Raw genomic sequence first — 20,526 nt, 5'->3', positions numbered from 1 at the left:
AAGAGCCAAACTTAACCAGGATTCTCCTACAATTCCTTACCTCATACATTATTACAAGACTTGCAAAAGAACAAGGATCCTACTGGCAAAAACATCTTTTACTACCCAACCCCAAATTCATCCATCCTTTGTATTATGTGAGGCAGGAGTCAGTAGTTTTATCAAAAGAGAGACAAACAATTTGTAAAAGTAAGATTGCTCACAGTAGTCCTACACTCATATATAACATTCATGAGCCCCACATCCCTGAATAACCTAGAATATCAAACAGTTTTCAAAGAAAACTAAAAGGAGAACAGATCGACCAGTACTGTTTAATGACTTCTGTATAATGATACTAAGGTGTTAAAATATAATGTCAAAATTTTCAGAAGATTATTCGCAGACTTGAGCTAATTCGAGCACACAACTGTTACCCAAATGTGCATATATGAAAGGATTCGTCATACAACCAAAACAGGAATGTAAATGCATAACTGACCATTAAGCCTAGAGTCTGCAAGTAAGTTTGAATGTAAATAGTCCTAGTGAAATCAACGTAAGTATTGCTATTCATAAAGCCAAGCGTGTACCTGTACAGTTGCCAGACCAAAGGGATGCTGAATGGTTAAGGTAACACATATGCAAATATATTACCATCTGCATTTCACAGCAAGAGCTCTTGAAAAGCTTGATTTTGCAAGATAATCTGTAGAAAACCAAGCATTAAAAATTGAGGTAACTTAGTACAAGGTTTTGGTTAACTGTGGGAGTACAGGAGCGCACCAAAACAAAAAGCAAATAATCATATAGCAACCACTTACCAGTATAGATTTTTATTTTTTTTTCAAAATAATGGGATTTGTTTAGATTTAAAATACTCCAATAATTACCTAAAACAAAAGTACACTTTGTTAGAACTTCTGGTAAGTGCTGTTCTAGAGTTCTGAAAATGTGTGACAGAAAACAAGAAAATATAAAATCGGGTTAGCAAAATACAGTAACAGAGCTTTACACGAGGGACACATATTCTATTTTATTTTAACTATGTCTGACAGGTAAACATGCTGTAACAGCTCTCCACTTAGAAACGTGTGCCTATAAACTTAATCTGCAACCTGAATCCCAGGAAATATTCACTACTGATCAATTCAAGGCTTAGTAGGTGCAAGGGAAAAAAAACCCGATAAACCATCTTGAGCTGTGTTTCTTCATTAAACAAATATTCCCTTTTTCCATAAAGTATTAATTTTTAATTTTAATACATCACTATATGTCATAAAATTATTATACAACATTATTTTACTATTCAAGATTCACCTAAGCTTGTAGCCATAATGTAAGTTATTTTTTATGCAAATATTTAAGTGTTTAATAAAAAAAGTATGTATTTATTGCATCTAGTGAAAAAAAAAGAACCCAACTTTGATGCTTCTTACAAAACAAAAAGAAAAAAAGAAATCACTGCCTGGCTAGCTGCCAAACATTCCTGTCCTCTGGCTTGCTTTTTCAAGAATCATGAAAAAACCCTGGAGTTCGTTGTGATCTAGACAACCAAAGATGATTAGTCTGTATAGGATCAGGATGCACAGTATCTTATTAAACCCACATACTTCTCAAATGAGCCATAAGGATAAAAAAAATGTGGTTTGTTATCACGTCCATTTCCAAAGGGCAGCTCACAAGGTTTCCTCTTCACGTAAAAACTGGAACACAGCTGAGAAGTCTTTCAGGGCATAGCCTTTTGCACACATCATCCTGTAGATCTGATGTGCCTGGGATCCCAAAGGAACTGGTGTCATTGTGTTGGTGGCAGAAATCTGGGCCAAGCCAAGATCCTGTGGGAAGGGAGTAGAGTGAGGAAGACAGCAGACAGAAAGAATAGAGGGAAAGAAAAAAAGTCAGGAGAGACAAGGATGTAAATAGCCAGTACGTATTATAGGTTATTTGGTTTCTATTGTGAAGAAAGCTCTACTGACAACAAAGGCAACACTCCAGCCTTAAAATTTCAGTCCTGGAAGAAGGGAGTTTTGTTTAGTTTTTAATTTTTAAAACAGCAACTAAATGTTACTCAACAGAAAAAAAACAAACTTTGCAAGGCAGGTGATCTCCTTCAGGACAGGAGGGATTTTATGGGTCTAGATCACTACATAGCCTGGTAGCAAGACTTAGACTTATTTTCCCCACTTCGTTATGTCATCTCCAAAAACTAAGTTTCCCTGGGTATTCACTTAAGCATTTCACATAGATTCTAATGTCATAATTTTCTTGTCCGGGCAAGAGAACATCTTCCTTTCTAAAAAAAGATTAATAATCAAGCTGGAGGGATTTAAATAACAACAAACTTGAAGCCACTTAGCATACATACATTTACTGTAATGTGATTAGTTAATACCAAATGAGATGCATAGGCCACTTTGTGAATATGAATGGTTTGCAGCCTAACTGGAAGGATGTATTAAAGAATTCCTTAGGGGACTGTCCTGGGTCTGCTACAACATTAAGATTTCTTTAATTACTGAAGATAAAGGGATATAGAGAATAATTCTACTGCATTTTTAAATGCTAAATTTGGGGCAAAAGAAGAAGGGGAGTTTGCAAAGAGGATGAATTTTAAACCTTTCCTCCAGAAGTCCTTCATCAACTACATCTATAATCTGAAATAAATAGGATAGAACTCAAAGGTGAGTAGCAGGAACTATGACAAACCATAGTTAGCTAGAAACAGTCAGCTTCACGCATGCTGTACAGAAATGACAAGCTGGGCTGGAGGATGTCTTGAAGTCTAACCTGAATCAGACATGAAAGCAACCAAAGAAGGAAAAGCTAATAAGGGCTTAGATATATAAACAGATCTCCTGTCTAAGTATGAAAGAAATGCCTGCACACAGTGTCTTGCTAACAAAATCAGTTTGTGGCCCACATTTTAAGAAAGCTGCTAAAGAACCTCTCAAGCGTTACTAGGAAATGCCTGGATTTTCTGTCCATCCAGTACTATGGTGGTTTATAAAATTTGATGTGTTTTAACTTTTTTTTTTTTTAATAACAAATCTTTGATACAGAAGAACTGAGTGACTGTAGTACTGCTGAATGCACCTTTGGCTTCTCAGAGATGACTTACAAGACAGGTCTTTACTTTCTGTGTGTCTGGATTTGAATTAGCACAAGGAAATTCAAGATCTTACTCTACTCTCTAAATGTCACTTTGATCTGTAAATCGGCTCTATAAAGGTCATTCTGATACAAATCAGAATTATAGTTACTCTTCCTATTACCCTCGAATGACTTCAAGATCTAGGAAAATGGGAAAAACATACGTATCAGATGTCACAGGGACCAAAATATTCTTCATCTGCATCAGGGCAGATCATTCCTCCTTGTCTAGCAATTCTGTTGAAAGACTGATGACCTGACAAATCCAGGAACAGTTACTTTAACATCACTTACAGTAAGATATTCCATGACATATTCCTAGCCTCTTCTAAGCCCTTTATGTGAAACCTATTACCATATTATCCATTTATTCAGAAAAGCTTAAATCATGTAATGGAACAGTAGAATGGCAAAATAGCTAACTTCAAACTAGTGAAGGTGCTTGTTTTTGGTAGGGATGATTGTGATATGTTTCTTCCTTAAGGGACATTCACAGAAGCAATCCCTGAAAATTCTGAATAAATAGACTGCTAGCACAAGTATAAATTTATAGATCAGGTCTGTTCACTTTGATAATGAAACTCTGTCTCCAAGATGGTTGAAACATCAGCTAAGGTATCAATAATGAAATTGACAAGTACTCCTAATGCCAAGGTGCAGGAAGGTTGGTTTTTTTTTAATTCCATTCTACAAATTAGATCTTTGAAGGAAAAAAAAACCAACCAAACAAAATGTAAGTAAAGCTTATGTTTAGTTTTCAGGCTGTGAAGTGTTTTGCACCTTTTGTCTTGAGTTTGGAAGTTCTTTGAGTGAAATAGTACAAAACAGCTCTGAAATAAATTTGCCTTTTGCTGACCTTTATGGAAAAGTAAAAATCAGATAATTGTTTATGGCTCCTGTCATACTCACTGGAACTGACATCTTCCAGATGTCTCACTGTACCAACTATTCTAATCACTTTTTCTCAGCTTGGAATAGGGAACCAAATTCTCTTTCAGAATCTGCTTCCAATGCTTACTTTGGAAAATACCTGGTTCCTTACCTTTACTGACATAAATGAAACTGCCATTGGGAATACAGCTGAAAGGCTGTCCTGACATGACTCAAGAATAGTATGACATAAATCTACCTCTTTTCAGGATTCAAAGATGACATTTAATTAGCAACTGTGCTGTGAATGGATGATGGAACTTCTGGCCTTCAATGCCTTGGACACAAAGATGGAGAGGCGAAGCAAACTAGATTTTTTAAATGCAAAATCTTTGGAACAGGTTTCATACGAAGGTGACCAAATTCTATGTTTCAGGATGAGATTTCAAGACTGAAGAGCTTTTCTGAGGCGTCTGACAAATGTTTCTGTCCCAAACACTTAAAATAAGGATCCTCTGGCTTCGCTTGACACATCCATTCCTGACACATCCATTCCCGACAAAATATTTTTAAGAAAACCTTTGACTTCTATGTATTTGATACGTGAGCAGTAACTTGAAATCTAGTAACTGTGTTTATTGACTGTTACTGAGTCACTCGTACATTTTCATTGTGAAGTATTTTCTTCTCAACCTCAGGGTTGTGCCTACCTCTTTCTCGTTTGAATATAGCTTTTTTCTTAAGTGGCAAAAGCATGCTCCGTATTTCCCAGAAAAAAATTCTCCAACTCAATTCACAATCTACGTGATGTGTCACATACCAGGATGAAATGGACATAGCAGAAGTCTTTCCACAAATTAAGGAGCAGTGTCATAGAAGAGGTCACCCTTGCATCAAATAATATCCTGAACATGATCAGCTGTCTCATTCAAGTGGTCTTACATCCATATAGTGTAACATAGCACTGTTCAAGAGCATGTAGTGACAGGACAAGTGGGAATGCCTTTAAGCTGATGGAGGGTAGATTTACATTAGGTATTACGAAGAAATTCTTCACTATGAAGGTGGTGAGCCACTGGCACAGGTTGCCCAGAGAAGCTGTAGCTGCCCCATCTGTTCAAGGACCAGGTTGCATGGAGCTTCGAGCAACCTGTTCCAGTGGAAGATGTCCCTGCCCATGGCAGAGGGCTTGGAACTGGATGATCTTTAAGGTCACTTCCAATCCAAATCATCCTATGATTCCATGTATGAACACAAATGCTTCCCTCAGCACAGTATCCCCATGATACTAATATTCAGTGTGAAAAGACTTATTGCACTTGCATGCTTAGATGAGAGCTCTCTTCCAGGGTTGATTTCATAATTTGCCTTAGGCGACCACTGCACTGAACACAAAGTAGTTCAACAGTCAAGAGTTCTATAGCTCCCTCCTCCAGCTGTGTGTCCTCATCAGTGGGATGTAGGCCCTGACCTCCTTGCCTACTTTCCTTTGGCCTATAAGAGCTTTGCTTTCCTGACCACAGAGCGGCTCAGAAGAGAGATTTTCCTAGAACAGCCAAGAGCATGGCAGTAAGTGCATTCTCCTGGGGTAGGATAACTGTAGGTTACAACTTCCTCATACTGAGAAGGACTTACTTCCCACTTACTCCCTCATACTGAGAAGGACCAGATTTCTCACTTTGTGGACAAGTAATTTAGAATACGAGGTTATTATTCATAAGAAGAAGCACTACGTCTGCCACCAACAAAGACAATTCAGTAGAGCTCACAGCATGGTGATACCTGCAGAAAAATCAGTCTGCAGGGTGTGTGTTGAAATCTGGCTTTTTTCTGCATTACAAATGGCCTTAGGCAGAAGACAAGCACATAGGCAGTTGCCTTAGCAAGGAAAAGGGATGCTAGTCCAGTAGCACAGTTTAAGGTATATAGAAGAGATTAAGCCCAAAATCTTAGTGTTTATGCCACTATTCACACCTACTTAGGTCACCTGGATTTCCCTGGACTGTTCTCTTGAGCTCAAGGTTCCTGAATTGTAGTGCAGTCATGGAAAAGGTACCTAAATGGCTTGCTGAATGCTTGCCACACACACGTGTCCATCAGGACTCCTGGATTAAGGCAGAACTCAAAAAGACAGTGCATATAATCTCACTGAGTGTCTCAGCAGTAATTGTGGACAGAAAGGGTCTAGAGGGTAAGGAAAAGCCCCCTACATTAATTCAGAGCCACCGTAAGATGTTGTCTTCCCCTATGTTCATGCACACATATTTCCCTGTAATCATAAATTTTCAGTGAGAAGAACATTTGCTAGAAGCCCAGAGAGAAGCAAGTGTACATACTTTAAATGCAACTGTTACATACCTTAGCCATGAGTGTTGTTCCAAAGCCACCTTGATAATTATTAGCAGATGGCACTCCTTCCATCACTCCAGGAACAGGGTTGTATGTGTCGCTTGACCAGCAACGACCTGAGCTCATATTTAGGATTTTGGCCAGTAGCTTTGGGTCAAGGCCTAATCTGTCAAAGGTCAAGGGAAAAAAGTGTTAATGCCAAAATGCACAAGACATGGGTGACTTGTTTTATATCTTAGGACCCTACAATCATTTCTCTCCCTTTATTATAAGTCATGAAAAATGACAGAGTATTGATATTGGGGGTAGGGATGCTGCATCTTAAATTAAAGAACATCAATTCACCATTTAAGCAGTAGGTTTTCAGACCTTTTTTCCTTTTGTACTAAGCACATCCCCTTCACCTAGCAATTCTGAAAGTGCAAACAAAATAAAGGTCCTCAGTGAACATTAGTTCCCTTGTATTTCAATTACTGAAAGGCATTTTCTGTTCTGCTACTTATTAGGTCACCTACTTGTTCCTCCTATCAAAATTATATTCTCTAAAGCTGAACAAAGGAAAAAAAGCACAAGCAAATGTGGCACCGTGAAAGTACCTGTGTGATGTGTTTATAAGTGAACACTAGCGTGTTTTTGATTTAAGATAATGCAAATGATCCTGCTTTAATGTGAACAGAAATGCTACACTTCTTAAAAAATACTACTGCTGTATACATCTGTACATTCTTTGATTTGTTATTATTAAATCATTATATACTTATGCAAATCTGGCTCTGTGACATATGTTATCTATTCGCAAACATGCATTATAGTTCTGGGTCAACTGTTGATAAGGTTACTGATCCCAATAAAACAAAGCTTGTCAGTAGAAACATCATTTGTTCTATCATGGAGCTGATGGCATAAGCTGCTGCTCAGTGTAGACCCTGAAAGTTCTTCAGTATTATAGGAAATTAAGTCTCTTATGAATTCATATTTATGCTAATATGAAGTTGCAAGTGTAGTTTTACACCAACTACATTTATACCAATGACAAGCAGCAGTAGTTTACCTGGCCCTGTACAAACATTCAGTTACACTCCTGACAAAAAAAGAAAGCAAGGGAATTATCTCCAGTAACACTCCAAGATGAGAACAGGACATTTTAAAAAGGATCTAGCACAACCTTCTATAAAGTTTTTTTATAGAAGTCAACACTTTTTACATTAGCTCTAAAACCACAGACTTTTTGCAGATCTCCTTAGCCATGGCAATCCTAGCACCATTTCCAGGTGCTGTAGCACCTAAGGCTTTAATTTGTAGATGAGAAAAGCTCATTATCAATGAAACAGTTGCTAAAATTGATGTCTATTTATTCTAGTAGATATTTCAGATTTGAAAAATACACTTACGACAGTGGGCCCTGCAGCATGGCTACTGTTCCTGTGACGGCACGTGTCTCCTACAATTTTGCCCTTCTAATACAAAGCATTAGGATCACTTTCTGTACCGCAAAGGTAGCTTTTTAGCATTACTGCTGTGCACTTTTATTTATGAGTTGCTGCAGCAGTCCCTGGTATTCAATGGGAAGTCCCCTGCTGGCCTGAATGGGATCAAGCTTTATTCTCCTCCCCACTTTTTTCCAACCATCTGACTCAACTGAATGCTTTCAATGGCCATTTACTTACCATTAAAAAATCCCCAAACCCCAAATATTCCAGCACCAATATATTTTCACAGTATTTGAATTGTACTTTCATCTTACACAGTGCATCAAAATCTTCATCAAGAGCCAGTCTGAATAACAGCTTTAACTGTAATTCAAAAAACCCACCCCGGGAGCAGGAAATACCTGAGCTTTCAAATACACAGAGGTTGTTTTTTTTTTTTTTGGCCAAAACGAATCTCTTGGCTTGTTTGTTTCCTTATCATTGTTACACCCAGGTCAGTGTTTTTAACAATGTAATGCCTGCCTGTGCCTTATCTAGCTGCATGCAGAGGCCCATAATTACAGCTGAGAGTACGCTGCAAGACAGAGCGCTTATTATTTCAAAATGCATATAACCTTCCCAAAGAATGCTCTTCTCACAGTGTGAAAGTATACTTTAAAAGATATGTGTGTATTATACAGATATGTGAAATACTGTCTGCACTACAGCTGGCACATTTTTGCTCTTGAAAAAGAAAAAGGAATATGGTGTCAGTTTAAAATCCCTGCCTCTTCAAAATTCATTGCTCTTAAACACCACACAGATTCTCTTCAGGAGACCTGAACATATTTTTTTTTCCTCCTTTGCAGCAAGTGTATCATTAATAACAGCAAGTTAGAAGTGCTTTGCATTTCATCTTTCTGAGGATTCATCCACTGGTGCATATATAACTGACTGTTAAAATTAGACATATATTAAAATCAGTTACTGAAGAAGTCCTCTGTCTTCCACTGTGCCCAAAGCTTGTAATGGTCTGAAACCAGCTAGAATATACAGTAATTGTCATTCAGGGAGAGTCTATCCTAGAAAGACATGCTTCAGTGGAGAAGACTGAGTTTCCATTTGAAATCAACAAATTAATCCAAGACAGGTATCTGAAAGGGCAAGTTTAATAGGAAGCAGCTACTGGGCTCTCAACCATGATAAAATGTTATTGCTGTTTCCCTGTAAATTGGCTGGGAACATACGATACTCTCTGCATAAGAGCTCCATTTCTGTTCAAGAGATATACTGCTCAAGCTATCAAAATGATGACAGTCTGCCAGTCCCCATAACAACTTGCCATTGGACGTGGCAAGAGCTTGTGCATGCGCGTGTGAATTTACAATTACCAAAATATTCTTCTCCCTTATAAGCAGAAAAGAAACCCATGTATAATTGTACTTATAATAGAGCAAAAACAATTGCTTCCTTCAAATCAACGCTTCTTCAATAACACTCCTAATGAACTGAACGGCAGAAACTCAGCAACAAATACACGCACACCCCCCAAAAAGGTTAAAATAGGATCCCTCTGAGCCACTTCTCAAAACTCAAGTTTTCCTAGCTTTGATAAAACCATGTACTGTAATTTTCATACACTCCTCCAATATTTCAGTCTGGAACAGACAGAAAAATTAAATGGCATCTCACAAAAAAGATACATCCTTGTCTCATTTTAAGGTGTAACAACTGAAGTAGCTGAACTATTGAGAGTTTCCTGTCTCAAGGTGCTTTGGACAAATACCATATGAAATTGCAAATACTCAAGCAGACCCTTAGGACCATCCTACCACAGCTAAAAATGACTTTGCCATTGGCAATTTAAACAAGGTAAGTGCTTTCAAGTGTCATTACTAACTTTCACAAAACTTAGCTATAGCTCCATGCCGAAGACATCAGAGCTTCAGTGCTCTCTTTTTTCAAGGCACTCTTTCTAGGGGATGTGCCCAGGGCTAATCATCCCTCAGCCTGCAGCATATGCTCCTCTCTGTGCTGTTGACTCCCATTTTCTGCTCATGTCTTCCACTACAATCCATGGGTGCTCACAGAAACCAGATCTAGAGACTGAACCACATTTAGACTTAGCAGCAGAGGACAAAGTTCTTTTACCATTGTTTCACTTTATATATCTTAAAAAGGAAGCAGGCACAAATCCATACACAGTAAAATTGCTTAGGAAAGAGCTGTATTTGCAGCTTTTAGCATAAATCTGGGTGCGTCTGCAGGCCCCCCTCACAGAGAACCCTCACTGTGGGAAGCCCAAAAGTGATTTTGCAGTGAGGTTATTTACCATAGAGCCCTTATTCCTCTCCTGGTCCCTTATATCCCAATCGTATTAAACAATCTTGCCCTGCCTTGTGTTGCCATATAAGCCCTTCCCTGTGCCTGTGCAGGCAGTTTCTGAAGGGATGGCAAACTGCTTGGGAGGCAGCAACTTCCACCTGACATGAACACAAACCAGGTATTAAGAGTACTTAATTTCTGATCTTTATTTTGCTAGTATTTCACATTACACCACTGGAACTCAGGGCTCACTAAAAGAAAGTTACTGACACCGAGATGACCAGCAAAAAGAAAAATAGTCTCTGGCTGTGGACAGTATCACCTAATATTTTTATTTCTTATTTATGAAGTTTATATGTACTCTGTGTGTTGGTTTGACATGGTCAGTAAGGCATTTTGCAATATCCACACTATCTGTAAAACTGTATAGCAAAATCTACTCAAGATTCTTCTACAGACAAGTTGCTCTTTCATGCTAGAACAAAAAGAAAATACAAATGACAATGTGAATTCATTTCCAGAATGCCTGCCACACGTTCTAACTTTCAGTGGCACCATTTGTAAAGCATCAAGAAATTAATGGAAAAAATCCAAACTACAACAAAAGCAGAATTTCAATGGTCAGAACTCATGATAGATTTTTTTTTAATGTTAGTTTGAAATTTAAACAAAATCACTTCCAATGAAACCACACATCTTCATTTGTTAATGAAGATGATTTGTACATAAAGGTGATGTTAAAGCAGAAAAATGAGTGAAATATAAATTCAGAAGCTACACAGCAGTATTGCCTATTTTGCTGGGAGTTCACTGTGGAATTTTTGCTCATTAATGTCTGTTTTCCTTCCTCCCCACCACATTCTATTTACTACTTACGTTGAAGCTTGGAAAAATCCTGTAACTTCAAATATGAAATAAATAAACCAATAGCAGATGTAACTTAAAAATCTGAAATGAATAAACCAGTAACTCTCTGCTTCAGAACATGAAAATTTAGACTACGTGGTTTATGAAAACGTTAGAGAAAAGGTGGCTTATTAATAGAATTAATACCACCCTGTTTTGAGGACATTGTGACAGTATTAGCTCAGAGTAGATATTGGTTTCTGGAAGCTGCTGTAATATGACTTTCTAGCTACATCTAGTTCAGTCAGCAATTTTTTGAATAATTAATTATCCAAAGTGCCTAAACCTCAAGATTTAAATGATGCTGCAGATATACACAGTGCATGGCATGACAATATTTTATACTCTATCTAAAGTTGAGAACATGTCTAAGCTCCCTAATTCCTATTATGAATTTTTTAGAATTCCAGTGTCCTTTATTAGGTCAAAGTCAGAGTTTCTTCACCAGATATGCATCAATCTAATAAATCAGGTTCAGCTTCTACTCTCTCCAGATGAGGCAGCCACACTATCCTTCTAGTTTTAGACTTAAAAAATAAATAAATAAAAATGTATTAATACAGCAAAACTTAGAATTACAACTTCAACTGTGAACTTGTACGTAAGAAATCTGTACGCACCAGAAGCGGAAAGCTCTTATTTTAGTTACAAGCAGAAGCCATCTTCTCCCGGATTTAAATCACAGCACATTAAGATCAATGCAAGGGCTCTAAATTACTTCATAAGACTTTAAATTACTGCCTCTGTTGTAAACCTCATGCAGCTTTTTCAGACTAAACAAGACTCTGCTCTTTGTATAATTTGGGTTTCTTCTACAATAAGTACAGTTCTTCCTTGATTACCATGATTATAGGGTAGGAAAGCTTGCATATTGTCACCTTCACACTGGGTTTCTGTTTAGAAATGCTAACTATAAATTCAGTCAAAATTTAAACTGCAAAAGGACAAAATTTAAAATGAAAATTCTGAACTCTTCAAGCTACAGTGCCGGCAGACACCAACTCATTCTGCACAGGGCTTACATGCCCAGAATATGTGCCTTCCAAATCTCTTGATTTTATCTCAAATTGTAACTCTAGTAATTCCTACAAATGTAGATAAAAATATAATGAAAAATCAGTTGCATATGCTGTATTAAGTGAACAATGACTTAAACCAGAACCTGATGAAAGCTTTACACTACATTGGACTACAACAGTTGTAAACAATGCTACTGTTTTTATTATAGCTTGATGCAGACATGCTTCAGTATCTTACAGACTCTCAATTTTAAAATGTAAATGGTACAGGATATTGATAAACCAATTAGCACTGATGCAAAGCAAATTCCTCTTTTATCTCAATTACAACATGACAACTTAATAGGTCAAGATAGTCTAACATCTGAGACAAGGGCAATTCAATAAAACAACTGCATCTTGATATGGTAATTAAGAGGAAATGTGAATCCATTACATTGCCTTGTGTATGTGTGCATATGTAGGCCTTCTTTTTTTATTTATTTAAGCACTTGATGCCCTCTTGCTGGCTTTTATAGTGTATCATATCCACACAAACACATAGTCTAAAGCCCAGTTGGTAAGTATCTATGGTATTTGTAGTTTTAGCAGGCCAACTTTCAGGATGCAACTGTGCAAATAAATAATTCATGAAGAGACCTTAAAATATACACAATTGCAGCATAATCTTTTTAAACATAAAACTTGCCTGTTTATAAATTTGCGAATTATTTAGATCTGGCTAAGAAAACTTATGAAAAGTTCAAATTTTGTGATACTGAACTGGTACTTGCATGCACTCTATTGGAAAACAAAACAAAATCCCAAAGACCACAGCAAAATAAATAGCTTACAATTGGAAAGGAAAAATAATTTTGCTTCAATATGCTGCCACTTAAAGTCAAATGTATTACCTCCTAGAAAAGAAATGGTACTTTTAGCATTGACAAGAATGCAGTGGAGCATGCTCCATCCGTTTGACAAAGTAGCAGTTTTGGCAATTAGGACAAACTGCAGAGATAAAGTAAAACAGAAAGGTAGATATTCTTTTTTATGCTTTGAAACTTAATACACACACTGTACTAGAAATTTTACTTTACAACATATTTTGGAACAATTTAGCAAAGTAAATAAGCCATATGGGAGTGTAATACTCTGAATACACTGTACATTAGCTTAGAATACAGTCACCTTTATATTACCTCTACATGTTTATAATGCAAGATAAACATTATTGTACATTGCACTACAGCAGAACAAATGAACTCGTAACTTCAGATGCAGAATGTAACAACCTATACAGCCAATAAAAGAGAATATTCATGTTGTGCAGAGCCATACTTCCTGTAAAATAATCCATTTAGCATGTTTTATAAGAGAACTTTCGGCAAAAGTTTATCTATGCCATCTAACCATCATTCTCTCAGCAAAAGTCAACCGTAAACCACAAAAACTGTTAACACAGTGAAAATGTTTCAATCCAATAGCATAAATCAAACAAACCTGATTCCAAGATTCATTGCTTCAGCAGTTCCAATCATACTGATGGCCAAAAGCATGTTGTTGCAGATCTTTGCAGCCTGAAAATAAGTTAAACCATCAATTAGTTTCTGCATTTTCATAGACCTAACATGTAAGAATCTTCTTTAACTAGGTCTGGGACAGTATGATCAAATCTGTTTTGACAGCTCTCTTCTAAAAGCAGCAGCAGTAAGCACAGATCTACGACAGCATAAAGTCAATGAAAGCTGCCCTACGGTTCCTTTTTTTCTTAGTACAATAGATCAATTAGTATACATGGCATGTAAGGGGCTCTCTGTCCTTCAGAACATCCAGTAAACTTAAATTCAGAAGAAACAAAATTAAACCTGTGTTCTCTAAGAAGTATAGTATCAAGCCAATGTGGAGAAGTACCACATCAGATGTTTTGATGCTAAACTATACAACATGGTGGAGAAGAGTGCCATGAGGTTATTTCATAAACACATGGTTGAAGACAAGGAAACAATCAAACAAGTATAAAGATATATTAACATGCTTTTAGTTCTGGAATAAAAGAGTAGGCATCAGTAAAGAAAAACAAAGTGATAAAAATAAAAGATCGAGGTAGCTAGCAATGCCTCAGGAAGCATTACCTGTCCGGTTCCAACCGCTCCACAGTAGACCACGTTAGAACCCATGCATGTCAGCAACTCTTTGGCAGCATCAAACTCTTGTTCCACTCCACCAACCATGAAAGTAAGGTTTCCAGCCCGAGCAGCTCCAACACCTGAATCAAGGCAACACTGGATTTAACATCACTGTTTGGAAAAAAACCCCAACTTGTGTAGTTTATCTTACCAGTAAAGGTGTGATGATGTAAAAGTTACGTGCTTAATGAACTTCTCAAAGTCTATGTAAAAGTAAGCCTATAGTCCCAGTACTTACAGGATCAGAGATCTTAATTCTCAAACATTTGGTCACCTTATCTTTCAGGCATACTGGCAGATAAACAATTCACAAGACATGCAGAAAACTGACAACGCTGCTCTTTGTAGCTCCATATGCAGAAACAATGAATCCTTCCTGCACCTTCGTACCCCACAAAATTCACTGTGTCTGAACTACTGAATAAAAATTTTGTCACACTACTCTCCCCACACGACTATTGACAAAGTTAACTCTTATCAGCTTTTCCAAACCTAGGCTAATTTTCATTATGCTTCCTGATTTTCACATAATTGAACATCTAAAAGACACAGGCATATAAAACCAAGCCTTCTGAACCTCTGCAGTCTGCTATGTTTCTAATCTGAAGCGAAATTCTACCTAATTTCAGAAACTTTGTGTTACGTTTCCTAAACTTAACACATACAGAAAGACAGAAAGAACTCTGTAAAAAACAATGTAAACATGATTCTCACACACACACACACAAACACACTATTCCCAGTTTTGTTCCTATATAGCTCCTGTAAGTCTGCCCTATCTTTACCACATGTCAGTAAGCGCACACCACAGCTCTTTGATTACAGAATCATAGAATGATTTGGGTTGGAAAGCATCCGTTTTAGGGGGCTGGAACTAGATGACCTCCCACTAGACCAGGCTGCTTACGGCCCTGCTCAGCCTGGCCTTGAACACTGCCAGGGAGCATTTACAACTTGGGCAACCTGTTTCAGTGCCTCACCACACTCATAGTAAAGAATTTCTTCCTTATATCCAACCTAAATATCCTGTTTAAGATTGAACCCTTGTCCTGTCATTACAGCCCCTAACAGATAGTCCCTCCCCAGCAACCATGTAGGCCCCCTTCAGATACTGGAAGGCTGCTATGAGGTCTCCACGCAGCCTTCTCTTCTCCAGGCTGAACAGCCCCAACTTTCTCAGCCTATCTTCATATGGGAGGTGCTCCAGTCCCCATGATCATCCTCGTGGCCTCCTCTGGACTTGTTCCAACAGTTCCATGTCCTTTTTATGTTGAGGACACCAGAACTGCACACAATACTCCAAGTGAGGTCTCACAAGAGCAGAGTAGAGGGGCAGGATCACCTCCTTCGACCCGCTGGTCATGCTCCTTTTGATGCAGCCCAGGATGCAGTTGGCTTTCTGGGCTGCAAGCACACACTGCCAGCTCATGTTTAGTTTCTCATCAACCAACACCCCCCCCAAGTCCTTCTCCACAGGGCTGCTCTCAATTCCTTCACTGCCCAACCTGTGCCTGGGATTACCCCCAACACAGATGTAGGACCTTGAACTTATTATACAGCTCCTAAGGACAAAACCAGCATTTTTTTTTCATGTGATACTTATAATCTCCATGAAATATACTATTTCTTAAAAGAGGCCTAATTCTGAATTACTGATACAACCGTAATCTTATCCACAACATTTAACGGATAGAACTGCTAGCTGCTAGGAAAATTTGGCCCAAACTGATGAACACATCAGCTTCCTCATTATTTTTCACTTTGTCAAGAAGCACAGCTACAATACATTTTCTGTGCTATACATCAGACTTTGGCCTGTTAGGATATACAGCTGCAGATGATGACCTGCTTTCAAATTAAATGTGCTCAACTAGGTACGGTGTTCTTACAAACAGAATGCCCAAGTGAAAACTTGTTCTTACTCCACGTGGTGGACCATTTTGTTTCTACAGTAAGCCAGGCTGCTCTCCAGCTGTGGTTCATAATTCTTTGTCATGAACTAGCTACCATAATAAACATTAAGAAATGTTTCAACTGAAATAGTTTCCAAAGTGTAACTGGAACTGCCTGCGCTGAGCTAGATGTTGTGTAGGAACAAATGAAAATGCACTCTTAAAAAGTTTATTAGTTGAAGAGATTTGTAAAACAAACGAACAAAAAATACAGTTGAACCTCAAACAACAGAAAGTTATTCTGTTAAAGTAACTTACACAGGGCATTTCTGTTTTCCTTGTTTCTCATTAATAAATGAAATTATGCAGGATAAAACATCAGAAAGATAAAATAATAAATCTACAACTAAGCCACCATGGCATCCAAGTTAGTGCACAAAAGATTCTGATAAAGTGTGCAATCATAGCACACTAATCAAAGCTTATCTCAACTTTAAGCCTTAGGTAAGCACTATACCACAGCAAAAGAATGAAGTGGTTGGCATTGGCCTTCCTTTCTGACATTGAGGACAGTTACACTGCAGCTCCTCACAGTGAAGAATTTTAAGAATGTTTGTTTGCTTTCCCATAAAAATTTCACTTGATGCATTGTCTTTGTGCAACTGCTCTGTGTCTACAAATGCCCCTTTCTGTATCTGTTACGCATTGATTTCCCTGATCCTGCTTTCCAACATGCACCATCTTTTGAAGTCACCAAATAATTTCAGATAAATTTGACAGATCAAGGTCTCAAAAATAAGAAAAGCCTACAATTATGAGAAAATAAGCAACAGAGTAGAGGAAAGAGGCTTCCACTGATGAAGTAGCTGCTCAACCTATATTACAACCGAGAGCCACAGGATTGCAGGACTGCTGGGATTGGAAGGGACCTCCTACGATCACCACCTGTCTTAATTTTTGCCCATTGCTTCCTGTCCTGTCACTGGGCACTACAGAGAAAAGTCCAGCTCCCTCTTCTCATTCTCTCTCATCAGGTTTTTACAGCCCCTTGAGCCTTCTCTTTGTGGTATACAGTCTCAGCTTTCTCACTTTCTCCTCTAATGAAAGATGCTCAGTCCCTTCATCATCTCCACGGGGCTTAGCCAGACCCACTCCAGTAAATCTGTATCTTTCTTGCACTGGTGAGCCCAGAACTGGAGCATCCAGAAGAACTTGGTCAGACCCATAGATTTACAAAGTATCAGTCTATGAGGCACTGCAATATCTGGAGTGGTAAATCTCTTCCTGCTCAGGTTGAAAGGCACCCTACTTGTACCCAATCCTTAATCTTACTTAACAACTCCTCCCCACGTAACTCACAGGACTGGGCTAAGAGCAAACCCTAACACAAATAGGTCATTGTCATCTTGTTGGCTACTAGTTTACTATGTACATGGCCACAAAGACTGCTACATTAATAAAAACAATGATTTTCATTCCATTCCTCTAGCTATTTTTATTCAAACCACATAATGGCCTTTACCACTAATCCTGTGATATGACCTGCAGCAAATTAAGTAGACAATTTAAGTCAAAGCTTACAAACAAAATCCAGTACTATCCATCATAGGTCAATAGCCTTGTATCTAGATTACAGACTGCTAAATAGCTTCAGAGAGTCATTTATTAGAGCAAAATTAATGCTGACAATAGTTTTCAGCTGGTTAATCTTCTGACAGCTGCACTCTCTCACTTGTTCAAACGCTTACTTTTCAAGTATAAAAAATAAATTAGTTAAGTAGAAAAAAAAAAGAGCAATTTGTTGTATAATGTAGAAGGCTTGGAAAATTCTCTTTAAAAAACCAAAAACTCATTTAAATTAATTTAAAATTTAAATTTAAATTCAATTTAAAACCTGGTAATTTTTTTCATCCAGAATCCTTGTCAACTATCAGCTATTTTATCAGAATTAAACAAGCAACACAGCAAATTTGTAACGCTGGCAATTAAAAAAAACCCACCCCAAAATTGGCAGGGAGTCTAGCAGTGCAGAAACTAACTTCAGCTAAAAATAGAAATAAAAAATCATGAGATGGGAACGCACAGCTTTATTTCACAATCACAGATTCCATACCAACAACACAAGCCAGTAAAGTATTATCAGGTTCTAATACTAAAGACAGAAATGGAGAAAGCGGAGCAGCTGATGTAACTTAAAAAAGCTAATGATTATTTTCCATATTTTGATTTTTTTAAAGACATTTTACCTCCTAAGGCACTGCTTTATGTACCACTGCTGATTAATCCTTCAGAATCTATTTGCTCTTTCTAAGATACTAAAAGCCTCTTCTCATTGTCAGGGATAGTTTTCTGAGAAACTGTACTTGTGATTAGCATGTGTAAGACTCCCTCCATTGCAAAGCAAGACTGCTGGAGCCCATGGCTGCAGTCCTACATGTGGCCTCTCTAGTATGACTTCCCCACATCTTTGTGCAGAACCCTTTAAGGAGGTCACACCAACAGATCCCACAGAGTAGCTCAGTAGGTCATACATCAAGTCAGATGGTCATAACACCACCAGAATTTTTCCCAGAGACATAAACTGTCAGGAACAGGTCTGCAGATAAATATTATAAGAGATCTAGCTAGTGAGGTGGCATGCAAAAAGTTAATCCGTGATAAAACATGGTGAGAAGTTACAGACTAGCAGTGCACTATGGCATACGTATCTAGAGATGGGTTTCCCACTCGGGAATAGAAAGTTTTGGACTAAGATCTGAAAAATTAGTTTATCAAAAGAGGTACATAAACAACTGCTCTTCAAAGCATCCTGTTGCATCTGGCTGAGTTACCTGTGGGGCAAGGAACAGTTCAATCCACATGATTCTCACTTTGATTGCCAATGGATTGCTCAGTGAACCTGGTGCAGAGCAATTACTGAGTTCAGAATATAAACGAAAATGTGAATGGAGGCTTAGAAGCCCACATATGAGAACAGTAACTGGTTGCAGATATCTTGGGACAGTTTAGAGGTGACCTAACAAGCTTTAGCCTCCAGGCCAGGCAGTTCAGTAGCCAACTTACCCTTCAATACTCACTCTTCTGTGCTTATTACAACAGTTTTTAACATGTTGGAAAAAGTCTTGTAATTTGCCACTCATGTTTCCAGATTAAGTGTCTTAACTCCATAGCTACATCATTAAAGTATCTTGTTTTCAGTTTGATCATTAAAGGTATAATTTGCTAGAGAAAAGATGTTGATGTAAAGATGTTACATGAAAGTATCTGGTTTTGGTTTCAGTTTTATTACATTTCCATAAGAAGAACAGAGTACAAATGAGTTAAAAAGAAGTGGTATTATAAGGCTACTCATTACAGCACCATCACAGTACTAATACTGAAAACAGTTACACTGCTGAAAACAGAGAGCACCCAAGTGTACCCTTGTGCCAAAATATTGAAATCACTGTTGCTTTGCACCTGCAGATAAAAAAAACCTGCTGCAGACAAAGTTGAGAAATAAAACTGAGACAATGTGAACACAGCTGCTTCAGAGACTTCAAAAGACAGGCTGGAGATGAGGGCTATGGCTTCAAGCAGCTTAGGAAAAAAGCATCTATTCCATAATTTTTCTATTCAACAGGTACTCTATTGAGCCATTTTAACAACTTGTTTTGTGACCTAAACTGGATAAAAAAGTAAACAAGAAAAACGGTGATAGTGTTTGAATCCTCTCTCCTGTTCTACATGTCAAGCCTAAGAGTTGTAATAGGCTTTGTCTATTATACAGGTGCAAGGGAACACTGGTCCTTTATTCCAATATTTTTGCAAAAATGCAGTTTAAGCGACTGTAGTTGCCTCAAACAAGCAAGTTCTTGTCATGTTTGCTCTCCTTCAGATAGGTTGAACTTGAGAGCCTGCATCTGTGTAGCTTGTGTGTGTGTTTTTAACGACTGAGAAGTTCTTACTAAGTACCTGCCAACTCACATGAAATACTTTGTCTTTTGCAACTCACAAAAAGTTAAACCCAGATACACAAGGAAAGATTAATTGAAAAGGTTACTACTGTTTTCTATGTATACAAATCCAAAACCAACTAAAAGACATGTATAGGCAAAATCAGCTACAAACCCCTCCTGGAACTAAACGCAGATCATACTATACATTTAAAACAACCACGACGATACTAGTTATTTAATAACATATTAATAGGGCATCAATTTTTTCTACTTGTTTCATAGACAACATCTGCCATCCTCAATCTATTTCAAAGATACAAGTAAACAGAACAGTCTCAGAAAAAACCTCCCACAACACACCACTCAGTGGGCTTTTGTAAAAACCAGCATCAAAGCTGGACCTATGAAGCTATTCTGCTGCTCTATAACTAAAACACAGTAAATCACTTAATTTGCTCAAAAGAACTTAAATGTTTTAACCAGTCTGCCATCAGTGGAGATAAAGAAGAGGGCCTATG

At 37.8% G+C, this 20,526-nt stretch overlaps 1 protein-coding gene across 1 annotated transcript in view; it reads right to left on the bottom strand.

Annotated features, from left to right (window-relative positions):
- Window positions 1-300: 300 nt before the first annotated feature.
- Window positions 301-20,526, bottom strand: part of HIBADH (3-hydroxyisobutyrate dehydrogenase) — an 84,874-nt gene continuing 64,648 nt past the window's right edge. Inside the window, exons 5-8 of the mRNA XM_061375091.1 lie at window positions 14,125-14,258; window positions 13,493-13,569; window positions 6,361-6,517; window positions 301-1,817 (exon numbers count right to left, since the gene is read on the bottom strand). Coding sequence (XP_061231075.1) covers window positions 1,659-1,817; window positions 6,361-6,517; window positions 13,493-13,569; window positions 14,125-14,258 — 527 coding nt within the window. The 3' untranslated portion in view covers window positions 301-1,658. The remainder of the gene's footprint in view (window positions 1,818-6,360; window positions 6,518-13,492; window positions 13,570-14,124; window positions 14,259-20,526) is intronic.

This window comes from Neopsephotus bourkii, unplaced genomic scaffold (assembly GCF_033783945.1).
Source record: "Neopsephotus bourkii isolate Nb327-2 ecotype Australia unplaced genomic scaffold, CSIRO-AGI_Nbou_v1 NB_1656, whole genome shotgun sequence".
Classification (NCBI taxonomy): Eukaryota; Metazoa; Chordata; class Aves; order Psittaciformes; family Psittacidae; genus Neopsephotus; species Neopsephotus bourkii.
This window is presented reverse-complemented; position numbering and strand designations above follow the sequence as displayed.